Source organism: Gnatocerus cornutus, chromosome 7, assembly GCF_029298725.1.
Source record: "Gnatocerus cornutus isolate USDA-ARS CGAHR chromosome 7, icGnaCorn1.1, whole genome shotgun sequence".
NCBI classification, from domain to species: Eukaryota; Metazoa; Arthropoda; class Insecta; order Coleoptera; family Tenebrionidae; genus Gnatocerus; species Gnatocerus cornutus.
Window position 1 is genome coordinate 12,427,631 of NC_142239.1, and position 23,471 is coordinate 12,451,101.

The window sequence follows — 23,471 nt, forward strand, 5'->3', positions numbered from 1 at the left end:
TTATAAAAATTCGTAACTTTGCTAATTTTTATGTAAAGACAGTAGAATTTAGAGACGATTCCACTTCCGGCTTGTTCAATAACTGTGCTAAATTTCAAATTTTTCGAACAAGAATGTCAATTTTTTAAGGTTTTTTTTTGAGATTTCTATAAAGTTTCGTAACTTTCACAATTTTGATGTAAAGACAGTAGAATTTGGAGGCGTTTTTACTGCCGGCTTGTTCAATAACTGTACAAATTTTTAAAATTTTCGAACAAAAATGTCAACTTTTAGAGTTTTTTTTAGAAAATGAATAAAAAATTTCAACCATTTTCTATAAAAATTCGTAACTTTGACAGGTTTGATGGTAAGACAATAAAATTTAGAGACGATTCTACTTCCGGTCTGTTCAATCACAGGTCAAATTTTCAAAATTTTAGATCAATAATGTCAAGTTTTAGTAATTTTTTAGAGAATTAATAAAAAATTTCAACTATTTTCAATAAAATTCTGTAGCTTTGGTAATTTTTATGTAAAGACAGTAAAATTTAAAGCTGGCTAGTTTAATAAATGTGCCAAGTTTCAAAATTTTAGAACCAGAATGTCAATTTTTAGAGTTTTTTGTTTTTAGAATGAATGCAAATTTTTAACCATTTTCTATAAAATTTCGTAATTTGGCAATTTTGACGGTAAGATGTACAATTTAGAAGCGTTTCAGCTTCCGGGAATTTTAATTAATGTGCAAATTTCAAAATTTTAGAACAAGAATGTCAATTTTAGAGTTTTTTTTTGAGACTGAATGAAAAATGTCAACCATTTCCAATAAAAATTCGAAACTTTGTCAGTTTTTATAGTAATACAGTAGAATTTAGAGACGATTCTACTTTCGCCCTGTTTAATAATTGTGCTAAATTTCAAAATTTTAGAACAAGAATGTCAATTTTTAGACTTTTTTTTTTGAAGGGTAAAAAATTTCAACCATTTTTTATAAAATTTCGAAACTTTTATAATTTTGATGGTAAGGCAGTAGAATTTGGAAGCGTTTCTACTTCCGGTTAGTTCAATAACTGTGCTAAATTTCAAAATCTTAGAACAAGAATGTCATTTTTTTAGAGAATGAATGAAAACCATTTAAAGTTGTAAAGTAAAGTTGAATCACAAATATAAACAGATTGAATTACCGAATCTAAAAAACCCAACCCGCGACAATTAAACCTCGCACGCATAGCAACAATCTTTCGCTCTTGTTCAACAATATCGATTTCGTATCTTCCTCGAATGAATGCATTTCTAATTCAACTCCACCGGAAAGTCAAGCAGTACACATAAAATTACAAGTTTCCAACCACGCAAAACCTTAATTCGACACTTTCTCCTCGGCACATTTTTGCGAATCACAAAAAAAGCATCTGCACTCAACTCGCGCGTAAAAAACTGCATGCTATGCATGCATTAAGCCAGAAATGGACCTCTCGCGTGTTTTTCACTCTTTTAATATGTCTAATGTTAACAGACATGTCCATAAATAGAGAACCACCACTATTATACCGGGGGTTGGGGAAATTCCGGTGGAAAAGAATGTGGAGCTAGGGAGTGAGTTGTGGTGGGTCGAGTCATAAAACTCACGTTGTAATTTAATGAGTTTTTTACTTATTCTGTATACAATTAAAAGAACACAAAGAAATCACTATCAAGTCTTGATATCTCACCCGACATGCTCACATGGAAGCGTACAATTGAGGATGTGTCGTAAACAATTACAAGGTTGTATTTACATTCTTACGACTGCAAGCAACAATTGATCGATAAAATTGCACCGGGAAACGATTTCAACGCAAAAAGTAGACACCTTCCGCTAATCGCTTCCGCTCCTTTAACAGTCAATACATTCTTTCATTTGTAACTATAGCGTCATTATATATATCGATTAGTTGAAATGATCACAACGAATAAAATAATCACATAGAAATAAAGTTAGCTAAAGTAGCTTCTCCTAATATTACTACACTATTAATTCAAGGATAAATAATAACGAGTGCTTAATTCATCTGGCTCAAGCCTGTCGAGTAGACGTAACCTTTTTGCTGAAGCACAAAAAGGCGTTTCTCCACAGCTTCTTTATCTGGAAAGTTCAGAATTTTATTAATAAACGCAACAAGCTAACATGACAGGTATTAAAAATTAGATTGATGCGTGTAATTTATTTCTCTTACAAAGTTTCTCACGTAATTAGAAGGTGTTGTTAAATAAGCAAAAATCGAATTCTGTGTTACTTCTCACATAGCTACTTACATTTTATCAGCAGCGCTCTGTCCTGCTGCGGCAGCTGCTGCGACAAACTATGTAAAAGAATCTGCGCGGTTTGGTACCGCGCGAAACATTGGTCGGGGGCGTCAAACAACTCGTCAAGCGCCGCCGCTTGACACTACAAAAAGCAATTAGTTCAAATAACCCACTTTTTGTACTCACAATTTGCACCGCGTGGTCATACAACAATTTATCCGCCGTGATATCGGCCGCTTTCGCCATCAGTTCCGTACTGTTCAACTGTTTGCACTCGCTTAAAGTAGTTTTGAATTTACTATTCAAACTCGACATTACTACAAATAAAAACTGTCATCTGAAACGGAGCGTATCGTTCCAAACTTACCACTTTTGACTTTGGAACTCGGTCGTAACTGACCGGATTTCATTTGTTGAGTGGCCAATTGCAAACCTGAACTTAACAACTGAAGAGCTCTGATGAGAAGGACGAAACGTTCGGCTCGTTTCACCAGCTCGTGTTGAATTTGAGATTGGAGATGGACAGAGTCATGGAGGGCCCCTATTGGTGTTGAACGCATTGCCGCTAAGTCAAGAATGCAGTTGCTGAGGGCCAAAACGAAGTTGATTTTGGCGAGCGTTTCGTTGTGTTCTTTCTGCAATATTTTAATAACGTGTTAAAAAAAAGCGCCGCAGGTGGAATTGTTTGAAGAAGACGTTAATTAAGTTCTAAGAGTCCGGTAACCGGTAATTACCCGGATCATGTAATTTAGTGTTAAGAATTTAACAAATTATTGGTTTGTTCTTCGAATTTAATAGTCGAACAATATGAAAGAGTATAATTATAAATTAATTCGCAGGATTATAATCGCTGGAATGGTAATTATGTCATTAACAAAGAAACCAAATTGCGTTATCGAAGCAAACAATTTTTTGCTACTTTTTATGCGCGTTTAATCGGTTCGAAGATAACGTAAATTGTTCGCAAACTCGTTATTAGAAACTTTTTACATTGTCCCTTCAATTTATAGCGACGTTCTCATTTAGAGTTCGAACAAAATATTTTCTTATCGAAGGTAAAATCTCACGACCACATCCAATTTCCGATCATTTTTCTACAAATTTAGGAGCTCTGGCTGCTCCTTTTTTTGCTTGCATAACAATGCGCGATTATCTGAGCACGGTCAATATTACGCAGCACAAAAATAAGGACATAATGAAGAACAAAAAATTGTTATCCAAATCTGTACTTGTACCTGGGGGTCAAGCGGCCTCTAAAATTTCAAATAGGTTGGTAGCCCTGAAATTAGAATTACAACCTTAAAGATCCTTGTTAGAATCCAAGAACCCAAAAAAATCTCTTGAAAGTCTAGCAAAATCGAGTCTAGCAAGTGGAAACCGGAAAAATCTGACAATTTCGAGATTTATAAATCAGAATAGAAAATTCAGAACTACATAGTTACTTTGATAATGAGAAGTCTGGAGAAGTGTTAAATAGACGTAACTTGCAGGGATACCAACTGATTTTAAATACCAAATAATCATAATGGGTGAGCAGAATAAAACGTGCTCGCTAAGTGCGCATCGTGATGGGACAATAATTCTGTACCTAAGAGCAAAAATCGACCAACTCCAAAATTCGCATTTTTAGAGAGCGGCAAAAATTATAAATTTTTCAACATATTTGGCTGCTACAGGAAAATGCAGAAAGTAATGAAAACTAAAGCTGTAATTACAGACAAATATTAAAAAAATTGAACAATAGAGATATCAATAATAGCGTAAACGGAGTTAGTTAGTTGTGGCTTCGTTTGGAAATGCTAATAGCTAACTCCATTTTTTTTTCGAAATTATTTTTTATGTAACTTAATGTAAAGTGAATATCAAATATTTCACAATATAATTTGCTGATATAAAAGCTTACAGGTAACCATTAAAATTGTCAGGCCGTTATTCATAAAAATTTTGTCAAATTTAAAAATTAATTAATTAATATTAAAACATTAATTTAACAAATATGTAACAACAAAATACACAATACAACATTAAAAATCAAACAATAACAAACCAATTAAGAAAAAAAAGTTCAAGCTAGCTTCGCCTGTTTTGATCACGTTTTATTCTGCTCACCCGATACCATATGGCACTAAAGTTCAATATGAAAAATAATAACCCTAATATTAATTATATTAAAGATTAACACCACCTGTCAAGTGATAAATATTTCTAAATTAAATTACTGACAAATCAAATTATGTATCTACAGCCAAAAAAGTCCATTTTGAAAAAAAATTACTGGAATAAAACTTTTACATAAAAAAACGTACTTTTGTAATAGTGTTTCACTTTCTTATCATTTTCGGCTCTTAATAGTACTCAAAAACGTAAAAGCCCTTCAAAACTAAATGCAAAAAAAAGATAAAAATCGTCGTACGTCATCAAATTTCGTCACATATACGCAAACTCTTGAAAAATATCAATGATCTAATCAGATAACCAATTAGTACAAACCTCCAAAAGCGTTTCCTCCGGTAATTCCGGCGCCAAGAAAGTAATCGGATGCTGCTCATAACTGTCATTAAAAACGGCATAATTTCGTATTTCCGATATTTCCGGCAGTGTCACCGCCCTTGTGCAATACGGCAAATTGGGCGATCTCGTCAAATTATTGTTTTCATTATTTAAATTCGGACTACTCAAAATTGGCATTCGTGCCAAAGGTCCCGCCAGAAGCGGAGGGGAAGTACCTAAAATCTCCAATTAGAAAAGTCAAACTAGTACAGTAGAACCTCGATTATCCGAACTAATTGTTGCAGAGGTCATCCGGATAATTAAATATATAAAAAACACAAAAAATAATGCAAAACTTGGATTATTATAAAAGTTATACAATTATATATCTTTTTTGAATACTTTGTAATTGTTGTTTGATAGGTACAATTTTTCTCCTTAATGGCGGCCAAGTCTCGGATTCGCACAATACTAAGACACTCGTTGGCACGCAATCCGAAGAGATAACAGAAAACCTTTCGCCACGTGTTTCTTTTTTAAATCAGTGATCCGGATAATCGAGCATCCGTATAGTAGAGGTCCGGACAATCGAGGTTCTACTGTAACTAAGAGACCGTACCAGATCTTCGCAGAGGAGAATTAATCGGAGCCGTTTTGGCCACCGGTGACGGCGTCCAGAAGTTCGTTGGAGGTGGCGTCTCGCACAAACTGCCCCCGGAAGTAGAGCGGCGGCGGCCGCCTCCTGGAGGGGTTCCTATGACGAACTTGACCTAAAATTCAAGTGTTAACAGACGCGATTGACTTGGAAGACCGTACGTACTGAAGGAGGCGACAAAGAACTAATGTCGATGTCGTTCTGCATTGGTCGATTCTCAGAACGCTTCATTGTGATTGGTTGGGAGCGAGGGACGTTGCTATTAGCAGGCTGCAAAACACTTCTTTAGGCACAGTTTTAACACGAAAAAAACCAACCTTGGTTGGGGTGCGCGGTTCGTCTTTTTTCTCCGATTGGCTGGTCATTTGTCTAAACGCTTCTTTCATTGTGGGGACCGGAACCGGATCAGTTACCGGTAAAAATGACGGTCTTACAGGACTCGCAACTGGTCCACATGGTGCAGGTGGCGATCGTACCGTCATCACTTTAAATCTGTCAAAAAACACATAAAATTGTTCGTTTTCATAAAAACTACTCACTGTTTCTCTAATTCGACACTTTCGGTTGACTGGTCCGGGATGTTTCTCGAAACTATAACATAATCATCTTCAGGACTCGAACTAAGAGCTGTTCTTGTAGATCGTGGCGATTCTACAAGAAATGAATGATGAGCATGATTTGTTAATTTTGTCAAAGGTAGGTTATGAATTATGAAGGATGATTGTTTGAAGTAAAGCAAAAGCAAACTAAAATCAGGATCCTCACTATCAAAAGCTACCTGTTCTTCACAAAATGAGGCGAAATTTACTACCTCAACCTTGTACCAACCTGGAGGGTCCGGATGCGACAAAGAACTACCTCTAACCGGTCTGGGACTGCTTATTGGTACTGCAGAACCACTCGGAGGAGTCCCAATGGGTAGAGGCATATCTGCAACTAAACCTCATCGTAATTACTTGGAAACTAATACCATCAATTGTACCATTTTGTAAAGGGCTCATAGGTTTCGGCGGCTCCGCTCTAATAAACCTGTGATTGTAGAACTGGTCAAAATTAAACCGCTCCTTCGCGGAGCGTCTTAACAGTCCAAGAAGAAGATCTGTTAACTCATGACTAGTCCCCGCTGGAATCCTATAAAAAAAATAGTTTGGAAGCTATTTCAGGAATAAACGAGCTCACTTTGGGACTAAATTCAACGTGGTATCATAAATATGCTTCAAAGCCTGCGGCGTGCTCGCATGGAAAGGCGCTTTTCCAGTAAGACACTGAAAGACGATCGTCCCAAGACTCCACAAATCCGCTTTAGCGTCGTATTGCTGCGCTAGAATAACTTCAGGTGCCATATACATGGGACTTCCGCATAAAGTCGCCGCCATAACTCCATCCTGCAGGAACCGCGCGAAGCCGAAGTCAGCTGCAACCGACTGTTAGACCCAATCAAAGGGGGATCAAAACTCACCTATTTTTAGTTTTATCAGTTGTGGGGGAGGGTGCTGCTCCTCCACGTCGTATGTTATTAAAATATTTTGCGGTTTTAAGTCACGGTGCACGATTCCTTTAGCTGAGAGGGCTTTCATAGCACCCGCTGAAAAGACAAGTGTCACGTTTCGTCGAGGGGTGAGATGCGGACTTACCTAATTGGACTAGAAAGAGGCGGATTGTGTCTTCGCTTAGAGTGCCCTTGGCGGCGAGGTAATCCGCAAGGTCGCCGCCTTTGCAAAACTGAGAAAACAATAGAGAAGATTATCATTTTTTGGGGATTATTTGGTGTGTAATTGGCGATTTACGACTTGGCAACAAATATCAATGAACCCGTAGAACTGTTAATATTGAGCAACTTGAGGTTTAGACTCGGATTAAACAGGCAAATTTTGTCATTTAAATCGATTACGGATTCACAGGTTTGATTTTAAAAAGTGTACTTTGTATTTTTAAAGTAAACAAAAACCGTTGACCTTGCCAAATTCAACGTTTTTTGATAATGCTTCGTTTCTGATACTGATAAGATCTGTCCTTTACCGCAAAATCCTGTTAAGTTCTACGAATACGGCCCATAAGTGCATTAGCAGTTAAATCTTATCAAAAGTAAACATACAATATAAAATCAAGGAAAACGAGTTCAGACGAAACGAAAAAATAATACATCGGCGATAAATAAAAAAAAACTAAAAAAAAATCCCAAAAAAAATTCAAAAAGAATTTATGCACCTAGAGAAAATAAATATAAAATCCAAGAAGAATCAAAAAAAATTTAAACAGAATTTGAAATAATTCTCCAGGGGTTATTACTCCTCGAAAAATGACATACACCTGATTTCCCCAAATTTCCCAATGATTTGCTTCTGATTTCATCCAATCTCTCCTTATTTCCTTGTAATTTCGTCTAAATTCCCCTCATTTTCTTGTGATTGGGTCCAACTTCTCCTTATTTTCTTGTGATTTCGTCTAACCTCCCCTTAGTTCTTTGTGATTTCGTCTAACTTCCCCTGATTTTCTTGTGATTTTGTCCAACCTCTCCTTCTCTCCTTGTGATTTCGTCTAACTTCCCCTAATTTTCTTGTGATTTTGTCCAACCTCTCCTTATTTTCTTGTGATTTCGTCTAACCTTTCCTTAGTTCCTTGTGATTTCGTCTAAATTCCCTTAATTTTCTTGTGATTTTGTCTGATTTCCCTAGAATTCCTATCGATTGCCCCTAATGTCCTAATGATTTCCCCTCATTTTCTAGTGATTTCTTATTGATTTCCTAACGATTTCCCCTGATTTCCTAAAACTGATACACTGATTTCCCCGGAAGTTTAACCCCTCAAAAATTGTCAACTACAGACTCAACGGGCAATATAAGAAAAATCTAAAAAAAAATTGAGAAAATGTCTAAAATCCAATAAGAATAGAGAACTTGAGAGAATCTCAACATTTTTTTAGTCTATAATAATTTAGAAAATCCAGAGCGCTGAATTTAAAAGATCTAAGGCAAATATGAAGAATCTAAAAGAATTAAGGATTCAAAAACATAAAAATCGTGTCAAACACAATTGAAAAAAATCAAAAGAATATAGGAATTGTAAGAAAAAAAAGATCGCAAAGATAAAAGAAAAAAATATTCATAAAAAAATAAGCTTCTAACTTAATTTTAAAGAATTGTATATTTATCTTTCTATTCACATTTATTTATACATATAGTTTAAAAAAAAAACTTTCATTGATGGATCTGAAGCCACTAAAAGATCAACGAAATTCAAAGGAATCTTAAAAGAAAAGGTCTCAAGCATCTGAATCGATCTGAGTAATTTTAAAAGTCCAAAAAAGAGTCTATAGTTTGCGAATTTTGTGATTTTAATACACTTTAATCCGTTTCTTCCGCTATTTATTCATTATCTTGACCTATAATCACTTTTGATTAATTACGAAATATTTTTTGCCGGCTTCCACTCTGCTGGTCCCGTAACTTTTTACCACATTACTTGTTAAAATTAGTTAAATTTAGTACAAAAAGTGGTCAATACCAATCCCTAATTTAATTACGAACATTTTAGACTTTTTTACGTAATAATTTTATATGCAAACAAGACTATTAGCTCTGATGAATCGCCTCCTTTGCAATATTTGACTCGTTTTCACCTCCCAAAGTGATGCAATCACAAACAAAGTCGAGGGTTCGTTCTGATAAGAAAATACTAAGAAAGTTGTATTTTTTATAATACACAGAAAATCTAATTTCCTCAAACTTGACATAGCGAAAATGTCGTCAAGAAAAGTCCAAATCATCACGATATCAATCGAATCGTTAAATAAAACGATTCACACCTTTTATAAAGTCCAAAAATTCAACGTACAGCCCAATCAAGTAAGGTAAATATAAAAGATAACGATTTTATCTTATCTGTACCAACTTTAGCTTCACAAATCATTCATCTTGCTTCGTGTAATCACATGTTGGCACAGTAATAGAAGAAAATCCGCAATGTACATCGTCTATATTTGTTTTCTGGCGCCGTTACTAGTAAATGGGTGAGTTTTCAGTTTTTTAAAATGCAAAATAATCCTAGATAAATCGATAATAATTCGATCGTAACACGAAATCAATTACATAACCGTTAAAAATAGCCCCTTGAGCGTGGGGAAATTGATAAGGCCCCCACAATACATCATATTGTCATCGATAAAACACTTTGAATAATTTTATTGATTTCAGCTTTTCTCTGATCGAGGAAGAAGCAGATCTGAACTCTTTATCAAGCTACGTAAGTCTATTCATAACTGAATAAATACCTTTTTTGATTAAATATTTGAAAACTAGAGATAAAACTTTTTTCTCAGGAGACTAACGATGACAATGCGGATGACGTTGGCGTCGTCGATTTCGAGAACATTTCAAAAACAAAACTCGAGGAAATATGCAGAAATTCCAACAGTTCCGTCTATATCAGCGAAGAAGATGTCACGATCGACTGCAGGACTTTTAACATGGCGGAACTACCCGTGGAGGCGAGTCAGGGTAGAATCAAACGGGAGGTAGTTGACGAAAATAAAGAGGAACCACCTGTCGAAGGGTCTGGTTCTCCACCGGAAAAATACGAAACAAGTACTCCTTTCGGTGAAGACAGTACAACCAGTGGGGGTGCAGATGAACAATCACAAACCAAAGAAGCTGCGGTTCCTGTCGATGAGGTCCAAGCAGTGACGACTGCAAAGACCGAAGTGACAACAGAAAAACCAGAAGAACCACAAACGGAAAAAGCAGCAGAACCAACAACGCAAGAAGCAACAACGAAAAAAGCAGAAGAACCTGAAACTGAGGCACCTGCTGCGAATGAAAACGAAGATGAAGCCAAGGAACAAAACAATGAAGATGTTAAACAAGAAACCGAAAAACCTCCTTCTTCAGGAGACGAAACAGACCACGCAAACCAAACCCAAGAGTCTAAAGACAAAGAGCCCTCCTCGTCTGATGGAAGTGATAAGATAGAACAAGATGAAGACCACCCAAAGAAGCAAGTCGAAGTAATAAAAGGAGGGAAGTCACTCATCAGTCACACCCACGCAAATGAAAGCATAGGTGAGTAGCCCCCTTCTTCTGACCAAAACTAAAGAATTATTCCAGATCCTGAACAGGCGGTGAAGACCGATGGGTCAACCCAAGAGACGAAAACGGCAGGAAGCAAAGACACGACGATTTTGATCGTTTTATTCGCAGCGGTGGTGGTCGTGGGGGCTATGGCTTTCGGTTATAACTTCATCAAGAAACGGAAACAGAGATCTGCAGGATCTGCGGATTTGGAAAGAGGGGTTACTGTCAAAACGAGTTTACAAAATTTGGCGAAACCAGACAGTGAGCGTGAGAAACAACCCCTGATGGAGGGGAAGGAGGTTGAAATGGTTAACATGAAAAAAACGACTTCCACTGAGGAAATTCCAGAGAACGGAACTAATGATTTAAGTGTGAAATCGTAAATTTTTTTATATTATTTATGTACTTATTATTTAATACAATATACTAGAATTTTGCTTACCTCCATGACCAAGTAAACGCTGTTAGTGGACTCCTTGCAGTCGAACAAAGCCACGACATTCTCATGGTGTAATTCAGTGAGTTCCTGTAAAATCTTAATTTCCTTCCCAAGCAAGCTCTGTTTCGCTATATTCTTCTTCGTGATACATTTGATAGCCACCGTTTTACTAGGATTCTGCAATTGCGACTAATTAATAAACTTAACCTAATTCCACCAAAATCGCTCACCTTCTTCTCGTGGCCTTTGAAAACCACAGCAAAAGCTCCATGGCCTATGATGTCCTTCGTACTGTACTCGTAATCGCCGATACTTTCCATTTTTTGGCAAAAATACAACTTATGAAACACTTACGAAACTGGAGCGGATTTTTTCTTCAAACTTGCACCTCTACATGTTGGCGACGATTGATAGCACTGACGTCACAGGAAGTGCGGTAAATAGTAAAGATCCGGTCGATTTTATCAAAAACAGATGTTTTTGCAAAAAACAACAAATGGTCAAAGGCTGGGCGCCATGTTTGTCAATTACGACGCAAAACAAACAAATGGGAGGAATCTGCAATACCGACCGAGCGGCGCAGATTTTAAAATTTGATAATGGGTTTATTATTCTAGAGACTATTGAAGATCAAAATTCAACACTGTTATAACGTTTGCTGAAGGAGTTTTGTCCTAAACTATTTCAAAGACTGATTTAAATTAAAACAATATAGAATGAAGTTGGCTAAAAATTTCAAATTAAAAATACGAGCGCTTTCTATCGGTGTGTCAACCAACTTCAGTGTTAAAAATTAAAGTGTATTGTTGGTTGCAGAGTTTGCTAAAATTTAAACTATTTTTTTTTATTAATTTTTTATCACAACTTTGAGACTCTTCTTCTTTTAATTTTTATTACTATGTTAGAAAATAAACAAAAAATTAATTTTTCAGCTTATTTTTACATTTGTTTCACTGCGTCATTTGGTTAAATTGAACTAAATAAATCACATTTCTTGCAACTTCAGCAATCAACTAAAATTAAAAAGAAACTTTGAGCATGTAATAAAACCTGAGACTACATTTTAAGACGTACCACAAAAATGATTGACCAGTCTATTTCAATAAGCCCATTGAGAGAAAACTTTACGCTGGTCATTAAAGTTTGCAAGTAAAAAGAGATTATCTATAAATTTTAGAAATTACATTCTACATTGTCTGTGTGTACAATTTTTTACCTGTTTAGATTTTTGGTTTACACCAGCAGCAGAGCGATCATCAAAAAGAGACACAGTTTTCTGTACCTGAAAAATAATACGAAAAGTAAAATATTTCTTTTTATTTAATTTTTACTTTATCTTACCTCTTCGTGGAGACAAACATAAGGGCACAGAACAAAAAGTGTTTCCACCACCAGCTCCACAAGTTGATATATCAACACCGCAAAACCCACTTGTTTGTACCTGTCATCAACTTGAACTTGAACTTGAGTTCTTTGGAATCGAAACTAAGATTTAACATCACCGCAAGTTCCAAAGCCACGTACACCAATTTAAAGAAACATATCATTTGAGAAAAACTTTGAATTTCATAGCGAAGCTCACAATAACTTGTAAAAACTCGCTTGATCTGTTTGGGATAGAAATCCGTCGTTGCAATGACAGAGTTAAGTTCTTTTAAAATGAACAAACAGATCAACAAATAAAAAAAGAAAAGAAGCTCGCCAAATACGATAATGAAATTAGTCAAAATTGATTGAAGGATAAATATTACGGTCAGTGAATTGTAGAAACTACGAGTGATTATTATTAGACCAATTATCGTCAAAACAGTTCTGCCGACACATCTTATGGTTAAATAAAACTTTAGAATTTTTTTGATTTTCACAATATTCACCGTTTGTTTCGTCATTTCACGCACTAACATTTCAAATTTCATTATCTTCTCGAATGTTTTAACAACGAAAGTCTGTTTAAAATTTAGAATTGTTATTACACTTAATAAATAAATTATGAAAGACACTCGCGTTATTTTTGCTGATTGCCACTTCAAGTTTGTTTTTGTAGAACTTAACAGGAGTGTCACGACGAAAGAAAGTGTCCACAGTGAAAGAACGAGGATATTGATAACAATGCCAGCAACTGTTTTTTTGATTATCAATGATTTGGAATGTTTGACTGTATAAGAAGTGAGGCCAAGATAATTACACGCTTGGAGTAAGTAGCGGAAAGAAGATAACAAAGCTGGATCCATTCTTGAAGGATTTTAGTTTTATGTGTCTTTTTGGTTATTACAGTAAGTAGGTTAATCAATATTTGAGTTTATAAGCACAATTAATTAAGGTAATTCTTTGTACACCACTCATTCGTATTAGAAGTTGTATTTAATTAATAAAGATGGATTGGTTAATGTTTGATTAAATATTCAATTCAACTTGTTACTACAGATAACGTTTAATTAATTATTCATGTTTTGATGACCACAATATACCAATTTTAAAAAATTTTATGTTTGGAAATAGAAAAAAACGAAAATTTTATATTTATGGCAAATTTAAATACACCGTTCTTCAAAATGATTTTCATCTAGTTGCCTTTGGAATGAAATACTATAAAAGCATTAAAGAGTAGTTTTGATATCTGCAAAATTCTCTCAATTTGGCTTAAACTGAAACGGTTTTATTTACACAACAATAACAACACAGTTACGCCTTGCGACGTTGAAGCCCAAACCAAAATCCTCCCTCAGAAGTCAAGTTAAATGTCTTCTTGCTCAAAACCAACGGAATTTGCGTTTTCTCCACAGGAACAATCTTAAAATGGGACAAAAGATAACAGAAAAGAAGCTTCATTTCCAAGAGTGCAAATCTGGACCCAATGCAGTTCCTGGGTCCCGAACCAAACGGTAAATACGTGTAAGAACTAATCTTCGTTTTGTTCTCTTCGTTGAAGCGCTCAGGATTGAACCTTCCAGGCTCTGGATAGTATTGAGGATCTCGATGGATCCCGAAAATTGGCAACCACACAACGTCGCCTTTTTCTAAGTGCACGGGTTTCTCCTCCGGAGTCTTAGCTTCGATGACGTACGATTTGGTACAAACCCGATCAACAACAACCGCGCTGGGCCACTTTCTTAAGGCTTCGGACACTACCATGTCCATGTATTTCATACCAACAACAGCTTCGTACGTTAGTTTTCTGTTACACGCCTACATGGCATCATCAACTTCTTGGATTAGACGTTCTTGAACGTCTTGATTAGCGCCTAGTTCGTACGACAAGAAGGACAACGAAGTGGAGACTGAATCGAAACCCGCTAAGAAGAAAATGAGGGCTTGGGATGCTATATCCACGTCTGTTATCTCAACTTTAGCGCTCGTCGGAGTTTTGCCAAAGTCTGCTTCTTGTACTGTTGCAAAACCCGTGTCTTCTTTGGGCTGTGCTTCTTTTTCGAATCCGAGTTTTTGGGCTTTGAGAAGAAGGTGGATCATATCAGGACGAACAATGTTGTGCTTCTGGCGGGTTTGGATGTTTGATTTTACGAGTCTGGTGAAGAAGTTTGACACTTCTTGTGAGAAAATTTGGAGGTGCAGCAACTGCAAGAATCACATTACGAAGGTTGTTAACGGTGCGACTAACCAACCTTGAATAAACTCGGGATTAACAATAATACAAAAAATCGGACGTTTCTCCAAAAGTCGGAAAAATCAGTCGCTGCTTTCCCCATCAAATAAAATTCGTTTTTTTTGTCGCGCAATGAATCGCACTCCACGCCAAATGCAGTGTTGGCAATGACATCATTTGTGAATCTTGCAAAAGTGTCTTTCATTTCTACAGTGATGGTGTCTTCGTTCTTCTCCAAGAAGTACTCGACGAACTGTTCACCACTCCGTGAAATAAGGGAGAACATGTACTTTATTTTACTACTGGTAAAAGCAGGACTGAGGGTGGCTCTCATATCTCGCCACCGTTTTCCTGGTAAAGCAAAGAGATTCTTCGCCCACAGTGGATCGATGTCTTCGGGAATAGCCGCCCGCCGGTCAACAAAATGATCGAAATATTTCACTGTGATCTGTTTGATAAGATCAGGATCCTTTAGTACCAAAGTTGGAGTCAGGAATTGATAACAACCAGAGTATCTGAAGAAGAGAAATAATAGAAGTTTTATTACTGGTAAACTTGCCTCGTATTCGGACACATATTGTAAACCATTTCCACCATCTCGGCGATTGACTGTTTTCGTAAAACCATCCCCCAATTGTCCCCCAAAAGAAAAGTTGGGTTGGTTTGTTTCACCCCTTTCTCCAACCAGTACTTACGGGGGCGGATAAGTTTCCAATATAGCGCCGCGACGCCAGCTAGAGCGACTAAGTACCACCACATTTTGTGTACTAAAAATCGTCGCAGTAACTCAGAGGGGTCATTAATTGGACGTGTAATTGAAGTCTGCTGTGTTTGGATTGGTAATAATAGCCGAATCCGACCCCGACCGTCCTATCTGACGAGTGTTATCAACGATTGAAATTAAATGAAATTGGTGCTTGTGAGATGAGAATTTATATGATTTTTTCGATGTGGTGAGGAGGCACTATTTTGGGATAAACAAGATGAGTTGGATTATCATCGTGCTGTATCATTTCGCTGGGAAAATTATTATGTTCGCTCCATTAAAACAGTCCAAATCAATGAAATAAATGCATTACGAGTGTAAAAACCGAGTGCACTCTAAACTACCTGCAACTGATTCCAAAAAATCTGCAAGTCATTCAGAGGTAGGCCAAATGCGCAAACATTTACCAAACGTGTTCCGTTACATTCAAATCTGGAAATTTTATTAACGAAAAAAAAATTTGTGAAAACCCTATCATTCGCTCTGTCTTAGTTTCGGTGAGATCAAGCTTTAAACATTTTGGAAATAAAAATTTACTATTCGCAAATTTAAACGCTTCTAATTCTCTTATTTATTGACGTATGTTAATGCAACGACCAGTTTTGGCTTCTGCATGAAATTCTAATACATTAAACATTAAACTTCTACATTAAAAAAATGAAAATTTTGAATTCGAACTCTCTGAGATGAGTTTCTAAGGTAAAAAATTGCGAGAAAAACGATTTCGAAAAGGGTTTCGTCATATTTGCCATAATTCCGGAGATATCGGTGAAACTCGTTTCCGGAGCTTCAAAATTTTAGTCCTCTGGCGATAAGCCGAAATTTCAAACGCCTCTAACTCAGTTATTTGTTTACTGACGATAAAAACAAGGGTGGTTTTGAATTCAGCGCGAAATTGTGCGTAAAATGAGCTTATTAAGATTTCTTCAACAAATAACCGAGATATCGACCAAATTACATTTAGAGGGTGATTTTAGGGTCATTTTCAAGAGGATGTTTCGGGGCGAAAACTGCGTTTAGAATTATTGTAAGAGAAGCTTGAGGTCTATCGAAAAAAAAATCAAAATCTCAGATCGATCGAGTAAGTAGTTTACGGGGGGCGATTGAAACACGAAAAATTGAAAATTTTTCATTGATTGAGTCGCAAAATTTTTTGGCCCAAAAAATTGACCATCGAATTTTTGACTTTTGAGGGCTTATCCTAAAGTAAAATTAGCCGAAAAAAACGATGGTGAAAACCAAAATCTTTCGTAGTTTCGGAGATATTGAGCTTTGAAAATTTTCTAACACAAAGTTCAATATTCGAAATTTTGATCGCTCATTACTCAGTTATTTGTGGACCACTCTTAACGAATCTTACATTTTTTAATTCCACGTGAAATTTTGCGTAAAATGAGGACCAATACTTTAAGATTGCTTCATAAATAAGCGAGATAGCGACCGAGTCTGAATTAAAGACTGAAAGTCAGATATTTTGCTAATTCTAAATCCATTTCTTCTTCCCTCGCTATCAATAAAATTTTCCGAAAAAATCGCGAAAGAAATGTGCTTACTACTAAGCTACGGCATACGGACGAACCCCACTCATGCCTAACTTCAGACCCAATTATAAATAATAAGTTTTAATTACAGAATAACCGCTGGCAATCTATGAGTTGCAAATCAGAATTGAGATGATTTTTCTTGAGATCCAAATTGATAAAGAAAGTGTTTTTCTGTTTTTATTTTCACTTAACAATTCAATTAAAAATTAACGAGGCCTCGTATCGAAAAATCTTCTTAGGATTCTTGTTTCTGAGACTCAAATTGACCAAAAAATACTAAATTTTACTGCGACGTTTCAACCCAAGCCAAAATCCCCCTTCAGAATGCAAAGTAAAAGTTTTCTTGCATAAAACCAACGGAATTTGAGTCTTCTCCACAGGAACGACTTCAAAGTGACTCAACAAGTAAAAGAACAAAATCTTCGTCTCCAACAGCGCAAATCTCGATCCAATACAATTTCTGGGTCCACTACCAAACGGCAAATACGTGTAAGGATTAACATTGTGCTTGTTCTCCTCGCTAAACCTTTCAGGATCAAAACGTTCTGGCTCCGGATAGAATTCGGGATCTCGATGAATCGGAAAAACAGGAATCCATAAAACTGTTCCTTTTTCTATACGCACAGGTTTTTCCTCCGGAGTTTCCGGTTTGATGGTAAACTCCTTCGTACAAATCCTGTCGGCGGTGATAACACTAGGCCACTTTCTTAAGGTTTCGGACACGACCATGTCCATGTATTTCATACCAACAACAGCTTCGTACGTGAGTTTACCACCACAAGCTTTAAAAGTGTCATCGACTTCTTGAATGAGTCGTTTTTGAATGTCGGGATTAACACCAAGTTCGTACGACATAAAACACATCAGAGCAGAAACAGTGTCGAACCCCGCAAAGAAGAAGATCAAAGCTTGCGAAGTAATGTCTGTATCTGTTAGTTCGAGTTTCCCGTTCTTCTGCGTTTTACCAATGTTTGATTCTTCAACTACTGCAAAACTCGTGTCTTCAGGTTGCGACTCTTCATGTTTTAGACCGTGTTTCCGGGCTTCCATAAGAAGATGGATCATATCTGGACGAACTATATTGTGCTTTTCACGGCTGGAAATGTTCGACGATACTAATTGAGTGAAGAAGTTTGCTACTTCGAGAGGGAAGAATCTCATGTCAAAATACTAAAAAGTGTTAGTGAGATTTGAGTTAAATAAACCGGAAAACAACCTTGAATAGTCCGGGTAGTAAAAAGTATCCAGCAAACTTCAAGTTTCTCCAGAAACCGGTAAAATCCGTTGCCTTTTTCCCCATTAGATAAAACTCGTTGGTGCGGTCATCCAGAGAGTTGCACTCAATGCCAAAAGCGGTGTTGGCGATGACATCGTTCGTGTATCTCGTAAAGGTTTCTTTCATCTCCAGAGTAATCAAATCTTCGTTCTTCTTCAAGAGGTGATTAACAAATTGGTTACCACTTTGCGAAATTAAGGAAAACATGTACTTCATTTTACTACTAGTAAAAACTGGACTTAGAGTCGTCCTCATGTCCCTCCACTTTTTCCCAGTTAGAGCAAAGAGATTTTTACTCCACAATGGATCTGCGTCTTCAGACAAGAAGCTTTGATGGTCGACAAAATAATCGAACTCCTTCACTGTAATTAGTTTGATCAGTTCTGGATCTTTGATGACTAAAGTTGGTGTTAGAAACTGATAAAAACCGGAATATCTACAAAAAACGGTTTTTACTCAATTAAAGTGAAGTTTCACCTACCTGGTATTGGGGCACATCTTGTAGACCATTTCGACCATTTCGGAAAAGGCCTGCGATCTTACAACTGTCCCCCAACTTTCCCCCACGAAGAAACTGGGATTTCCCTGTTTTACTCCTTTTTCCAGCCAGTATTTATGGGGGCGGATAAGTTTCCAGTACACCGCCGCCACCGCTACAAGGCCGAAAACGATCCACCACATCGTGCAGGTTTCAACTCAGTGCTGGATTTTAACCAACTGGGCTAATTGAAGGTCAATTATTAATAGTGAGGGGCCGCTTCAACGCGTAGAATAACAGTGATAATAAAAATTGGTGATAAACTACTTAACCTGGATATAAAGTTTTGTTATTCGATTAAAGATAGATAATAGTTATTTATGGGACTAGTGTGTTATGCTAATAAGTCACGCAAAAAAAGTTTAGTTTCGAGAGACGTAGGATCAAGTGACTAATTTTCTTAAGTGACTTATAGCCATAACACATGAGTTCCATGTAAAAATGTATTTAACACATCAACAAATATCTTCTAGAAGTGAGAATAACTTCTAAGTCAACTCCAAAAACTCATTGCATTGAAAAAACTTTGGTGTGATTTTCAAATGTTTTGGTTTATTTTGATTAAATGTTAATTGATAATTGTATTATTGTATTAAATTTCAATAAAAGTTAGTTTTGATTAATTAATTGTTCCGCCAAGGGCTTCAGTTAATTTGGCAGTGAGTTATTCTTATAACTTACTAGTGCGTTATTTATCACTTTACTTGTTTAAAGTGAGTGCAACTATGATAGTTTATACGTATGTGTTGAATAAAAATAAAAAAAAGATTTAACTTCAGACATAATCTTGAATATATTTTTTCTGTGGAAGAGCCTGGCGCATTCACCATTTTTAACACAAAAGAAACGTCATTTTCTCCTGTATTTTTCTCTCAGTGCAGTAGAAAGTGCTACCCAGACGAACGAACAGCTCTTTTTGTAGTCCGACCGAGCTGATTTTTGGTAGAGATCAAGTAGAAATAAAGTGCCAAAAATTTCCATGGAATCCATGTGTGCCAAAAAAGTTATTTAAAGTGAAAAATCAAAATTTTTGATTTTTTTAATTTTTCTCAAAACGGTAAGTTTTATCAAAAATATAGTTCATACAAAAATTGTAGATAATAAAATTATCTACTAAAATGGTCTTTATACTTTTTTCCTCAGAACTACCATTCCTAAGATATCGTCGTTCTAAAAGTTGAAAGATTTACATTCTACATGATATGCACACAAATAAACAGATTTTTATAAACAGAAAAAGATTAAGCCGATTGTAGAAAAATTTATACAAAGGTTCTATTTGTTCATTATAGACAAATGATAAAAATTTGAATAAAAAAGCATCATAAATTTTGAAGATATTTAATATGTCGGCACTTCGCAGCTCCTAATACCAAATAAATTCGTCTTCGGTCAAAATTCTTGAAAGTTTCAATTCTGGGGAATTCGAGGCATTGATAAAAGGCTCTCGTTAAGAATGTGTCAATACAACTGTTACAAATCAATTTTTTTTCTAATAAAAATACACTTAAAAGCATTTTCAAGAAGCAAGAAGCACTCAGGAAAACATAACCAGTTGAAATATCTTGATGATTTTTTTATCATTTCAATTTTATGCTGAAATAAAGCTTTTCTGCAAATTTCACCAAAATGTGCTTATTGCTTCTAGGTGTTGCATTTTTTATGGAAATCAAATAAATCCTTCAATTTTTAAAACGACGATATCTTGGGAATGGTGATTGTTAGAAAAAAAGTATAACGACTATTTTTGTAGATAATGTTATGATCTACCAATTTTATTTGAGCTATATTTTTGATAAAACTTACCGCTCTTAAGAAAATGCCAAAAAACCAAAAATTTTGACTTTTGATATTGAATAACTTTTTTAACGCACATGGGATTTATGGGGAATTTTGGCACTTTATTTCTACAGGTGTATCCAAGATTTCTATGAGAATTCAACTCACCATAGATTCGACCAATAAGAGACATTTATTTTTTCAAATAAACCAATCAGAGCAAACTTTTTTTGGAAATTTTCACTAGTGAAATTTTCAGCGGAAATACCACGCGAGAGTGACAATTGCTGTCAGTTGCTTGTCAGTTCGTTGAATTCTCATGACGAATATAACTCGGGGGCTCGAAATTGTGGGAAATTTTTCCTCCAGTACTCGTAGTTTGTTTCTCCGGACAATTGGCTTCGCTTCGCTCACTCGTGCAATTGATCGTCGAAAAAACTACTCGTCTGTCGGAAAAATTTCCGACAATTTCGAGCCCACTCGTTATATTACTTATGAAAATTCAGCTCTGTCGGGATTTTAGTTATTGAAATGTCTATTTTGACCGGGTTATTGATAGAAAAGACGTTTAACTAGATACTTGAGGAGTTATTTTTCAAAACTCAATAAATCCATTTCATAAATTTTGACAATGGATTAGAAAAAACGATAATTTGTTCAATTTTCTTCAAGTTTACATGAACTATTTTGGCATAACAATGTTTTAGCAAGAGGTTTTTCACATCAAACCCAATGTCAGTCAAAATTGGATTTATAGAAAATTGGATTTATAGACTTTTGAAAAATAGTTCCTCACTTATGGGAATAATATGCAACACATAATGTCCCTTAAAGAATTAAAGATTGAGATGCACTCATTTTGCCACACCTTCAGAATTTTATTGCGTTTCAACAGTCTCTATTGACAAATTGACATGACGTAATCCGTCCGGATATTCTAAATTAACATTGACCTTAACTAACGTTATCTCCCCACACACGATCAAAACAACATTTTATTTACTCAACCCAAACAATTACATCTTACGAGGTTTAAGCCCAAACCAGAAACCTCCCTCAGCAGTCAAATTGAACGTCTTCTTGCTCAAAACCAAAGGAATTTGAGTCTTCTCCACCGGAACAATCTTAAAATGGGACAAAATATAACAGAAGAGAATCTTCGTTTCCAACAGGGCAAATCTGGACCCAATGCAGTTCCTAGGACCCGAACCAAACGGTAAATAGGTGTAAGGATTAATCTTCTTCTTGTTCTCTTCGTTGAAGCGCTCAGGATCAAACTTTTCCGGCTCTGGATAGTGCTGAGGATCCCGATGAATCCCGAAAATTGGCAACCACACAACGTCGCCTTTGTCTAACTGCACGGGTGTTTCCTCAGGAGTCTTAGCCTCGATGACGTACGGTTTGGTACAAACCCGATCAACCGAAACCGCGTTGGGCCATTTTCTTAGAGTTTCCGACACGACCATGTCCATGTATTTCATACCGACGAGGGCTTCGTACGTTAGTTTTCCCTGACAAGCCTCCATGGTGTCATCAACTTCTTGGATTAATCGCTCTTGGACGTCTTGGTTAACTCCCAGTTCGTACGAAAAGAAACACATCAAAGCAGAGACTGAATCAAAACCCGCGAAGAAGAAAATGAGCGCTTGGGATGTTATATCCACGTCTGTTATCTCAAGTTTGCCGTTCTTCGGAGTTTTCCCGAGGTCTGCTTCTTGTACTGTTGCAAAACCCGTGTCTTCATTAGGTTGCAATTCTTCTTTGAGCCCGTGCTTGCGAGCTTCCAGAAGGAGGTGGATCATATCCGGACGTACAATGTGGTGCTTCTCGCGGCTTTGAATGTTTGATTTGACGATTCTGGTGAAGAAGTTTGACACGTCTTGGGAAAAAAGTTGGAAGTTCAGTAACTGTAAAAGTAACATTACTTGTTTGTTTAGCGGGAAGGACTACCAACCTTGAATAAACCCGGGAGTAATAAATACCCAAACATTTTGAGGCTTTTCCAGAGACCGGAAAAATCAGTCGCATCTTTACCCATCAAATAAAATTCGTTTTTTTTGTCGCGCAACGAATCGCACTCCACGCCAAATGCAGTGTTGGCAATGACATCATTGGTGAATCTTGTAAAAGTGTCTTTCATTTCCACCGTGATGGTGTCTTCATTCTTCTCCAAGAAGTACTTCACGAACTGTTCACCACTCTGTGAAATCAAGGAGAACATGTACTTCATTTTACTACTGGTAAAAGCAGGACTGAGGGTTGCCCGCATATCTCGCCACCGTTTTCCGGTTAATGCAAAAAGATTCTTTGACCACAAAGGATCGATGTCTTCGGGGATGAACGAGCGGTGATCAACGAAGTGGTCGAAGTCTTTCACTGTGATTTGTTTGATTAGATCGGGGTCTTTCAGTACCAAGGTTGGGATCAAGAATTGATAACAACCAGAGTACCTGAAAGAAAGAAAACAATAATTAACAACAATTAAAATCAATTGACTGAAGTAAACAGAATTGGACTCGCCTGGTATTGGGACACATGTTGTAAACCATTTCGACCATTTCAGCGAAAGACTGTTTTCTCAAAACCGTCCCTGAATTGTCTCCCAGAAGAAAAGTTGGATTTGTTTGTTTCACCCCTCTTTCCAGCCAATACTTATGGGGGCGGATAAGTTTCCAATAGAGCGCCGCGACGGCGGCGATGCCGATCAGGATCCACCACATCGTCTTCGAAACAACGCACTAACACACTTAAACAATTGTTAGTTTAATTTAGTACTGATTAGGTCTTCTGTGTTTTGAATGTTAATAGGAGCCGCCTCTGACCTTCACTGAGTTCGTCGTTTATCTGACGCAATAAACAATTTAGCGATTGCAACTTAGGAATTGGTGGGAGATAATTGAGATTGAGACTCTACCTGACGTTCTGGTTTTGATAGGAAAACATGTTTGTCGGATTTTGTAGAATAACAAGATATGTCTATTTTCGTAGGAAAAGATAATTGCTTGGAAGTAAACATTGGACATAATGTGTAATGTTTTGCACAATTACAACG

The 23,471-nt window shown here is 36.5% G+C and overlaps 4 protein-coding genes and 1 pseudogene across 6 annotated transcripts; 1 reads left to right on the forward strand and 4 right to left on the reverse strand.

The window, feature by feature from the left end:
- Positions 1-1,606: 1,606 nt before the first annotated feature.
- Positions 1,607-11,478, reverse strand: Atg1 (serine/threonine-protein kinase unc-51-like protein Atg1). Of its 2 annotated transcripts, none has more exons than XM_088041923.1 (16): positions 11,146-11,478; positions 10,919-11,092; positions 7,042-7,129; positions 6,867-6,992; positions 6,587-6,821; positions 6,390-6,538; positions 6,236-6,343; positions 5,947-5,998; positions 5,725-5,899; positions 5,573-5,677; positions 5,372-5,522; positions 4,753-4,988; positions 2,630-2,897; positions 2,449-2,579; positions 2,272-2,404; positions 1,607-2,101 (listed from the first exon to the last, which is right to left on the reverse strand). In XM_088041923.1, exons 1-16 carry the CDS (start codon positions 11,233-11,235, stop codon positions 2,019-2,021), a joined length of 2,304 nt encoding a protein of 767 aa, XP_087898049.1. In that variant the 5' UTR covers positions 11,236-11,478; the 3' UTR covers positions 1,607-2,018. The 2 variants fall into 2 exon arrangements, with proteins under 2 accessions (XP_087898049.1, XP_087898048.1); XM_088041922.1 differs by having other exon boundaries at positions 5,947-6,058.
- Positions 9,304-10,917, forward strand: LOC148171080 (uncharacterized). The gene is made up of 4 exons (XM_088041925.1): positions 9,304-9,416; positions 9,601-9,649; positions 9,726-10,464; positions 10,510-10,917. Exons 1-4 carry the CDS (start codon positions 9,370-9,372, stop codon positions 10,857-10,859), a joined length of 1,185 nt encoding a protein of 394 aa, XP_087898051.1. The 5' UTR covers positions 9,304-9,369; the 3' UTR covers positions 10,860-10,917.
- Positions 11,479-13,549: 2,071 nt separating the features above from the next.
- LOC148171081 (cytochrome P450 9e2-like) lies at positions 13,550-16,905 on the reverse strand (annotated as a pseudogene). The gene is made up of 3 exons (XR_015770481.1): positions 15,076-16,905; positions 14,536-15,031; positions 13,550-14,488 (listed from the first exon to the last, which is right to left on the reverse strand). The product of XR_015770481.1 is annotated as a cytochrome P450 9e2-like (transcript).
- An 85-nt stretch (positions 16,906-16,990) lies between these two features.
- On the reverse strand, positions 16,991-19,029 carry LOC148171082 (cytochrome P450 9e2-like). The gene is made up of 3 exons (XM_088041924.1): positions 18,584-19,029; positions 18,043-18,538; positions 16,991-17,996 (listed from the first exon to the last, which is right to left on the reverse strand). Exons 1-3 carry the CDS (start codon positions 18,781-18,783, stop codon positions 17,103-17,105), a joined length of 1,590 nt encoding a protein of 529 aa, XP_087898050.1. The 5' UTR covers positions 18,784-19,029; the 3' UTR covers positions 16,991-17,102.
- A 2,367-nt stretch (positions 19,030-21,396) lies between these two features.
- Positions 21,397-23,311, reverse strand: LOC148171083 (cytochrome P450 9e2-like). Its single transcript, XM_088040583.1, has 3 exons — positions 22,940-23,311; positions 22,374-22,869; positions 21,397-22,326 (listed from the first exon to the last, which is right to left on the reverse strand). Exons 1-3 carry the CDS (start codon positions 23,137-23,139, stop codon positions 21,436-21,438), a joined length of 1,587 nt encoding a protein of 528 aa, XP_087896709.1. The 5' UTR covers positions 23,140-23,311; the 3' UTR covers positions 21,397-21,435.
- Between the last annotated feature and the right edge of the window lie 160 nt (positions 23,312-23,471).

Excerpts from the sequence above, each read along its gene's own strand:
- LOC148171080 (XM_088041925.1), top strand. The coding sequence starts at position 9,370 with ATGTACATCGTCTATATTTGTTTTCTGGCGCCGTTACTAGTAAATGG. Across the intron at positions 9,417-9,600 it reads GCGCCGTTACTAGTAAATGG|CTTTTCTCTGATCGAGGAAG; the intron begins GTGAGTTTTCAG and ends TATTGATTTCAG. Across the intron at positions 9,650-9,725 it reads TGAACTCTTTATCAAGCTAC|GAGACTAACGATGACAATGC; the intron begins GTAAGTCTATTC and ends CTTTTTTCTCAG.
- LOC148171082 (XM_088041924.1), bottom strand. The coding sequence starts at position 18,783 with ATGTGGTGGATCGTTTTCGGCCTTGTAGCGGTGGCGGCGGTGTACTGG. Across the intron at positions 18,539-18,583 it reads AAGATGTGCCCCAATACCAG|ATATTCCGGTTTTTATCAGT; the intron begins GTAGGTGAAACT and ends CGTTTTTTGTAG. Across the intron at positions 17,997-18,042 it reads TACTACCCGGACTATTCAAG|TATTTTGACATGAGATTCTT; the intron begins GTTGTTTTCCGG and ends AACACTTTTTAG.
- Atg1 (XM_088041922.1), bottom strand. The coding sequence starts at position 11,235 with ATGGAAAGTATCGGCGATTACGAGTACAGTACGAAGGACATCATAGGC. Across the intron at positions 11,093-11,145 it reads TCAAAGGCCACGAGAAGAAG|AATCCTAGTAAAACGGTGGC; the intron begins GTGAGCGATTTT and ends TCGCAATTGCAG. Across the intron at positions 2,898-4,752 it reads CGGAGGAAACGCTTTTGGAG|AAAGAACACAACGAAACGCT; the intron begins GTTTGTACTAAT and ends AAAATATTGCAG.
- LOC148171083 (XM_088040583.1), bottom strand. The coding sequence starts at position 23,139 with ATGTGGTGGATCCTGATCGGCATCGCCGCCGTCGCGGCGCTCTATTGG. Across the intron at positions 22,870-22,939 it reads AACATGTGTCCCAATACCAG|GTACTCTGGTTGTTATCAAT; the intron begins GCGAGTCCAATT and ends TCTTTCTTTCAG. Across the intron at positions 22,327-22,373 it reads TACTCCCGGGTTTATTCAAG|TTACTGAACTTCCAACTTTT; the intron begins GTTGGTAGTCCT and ends TTACTTTTACAG.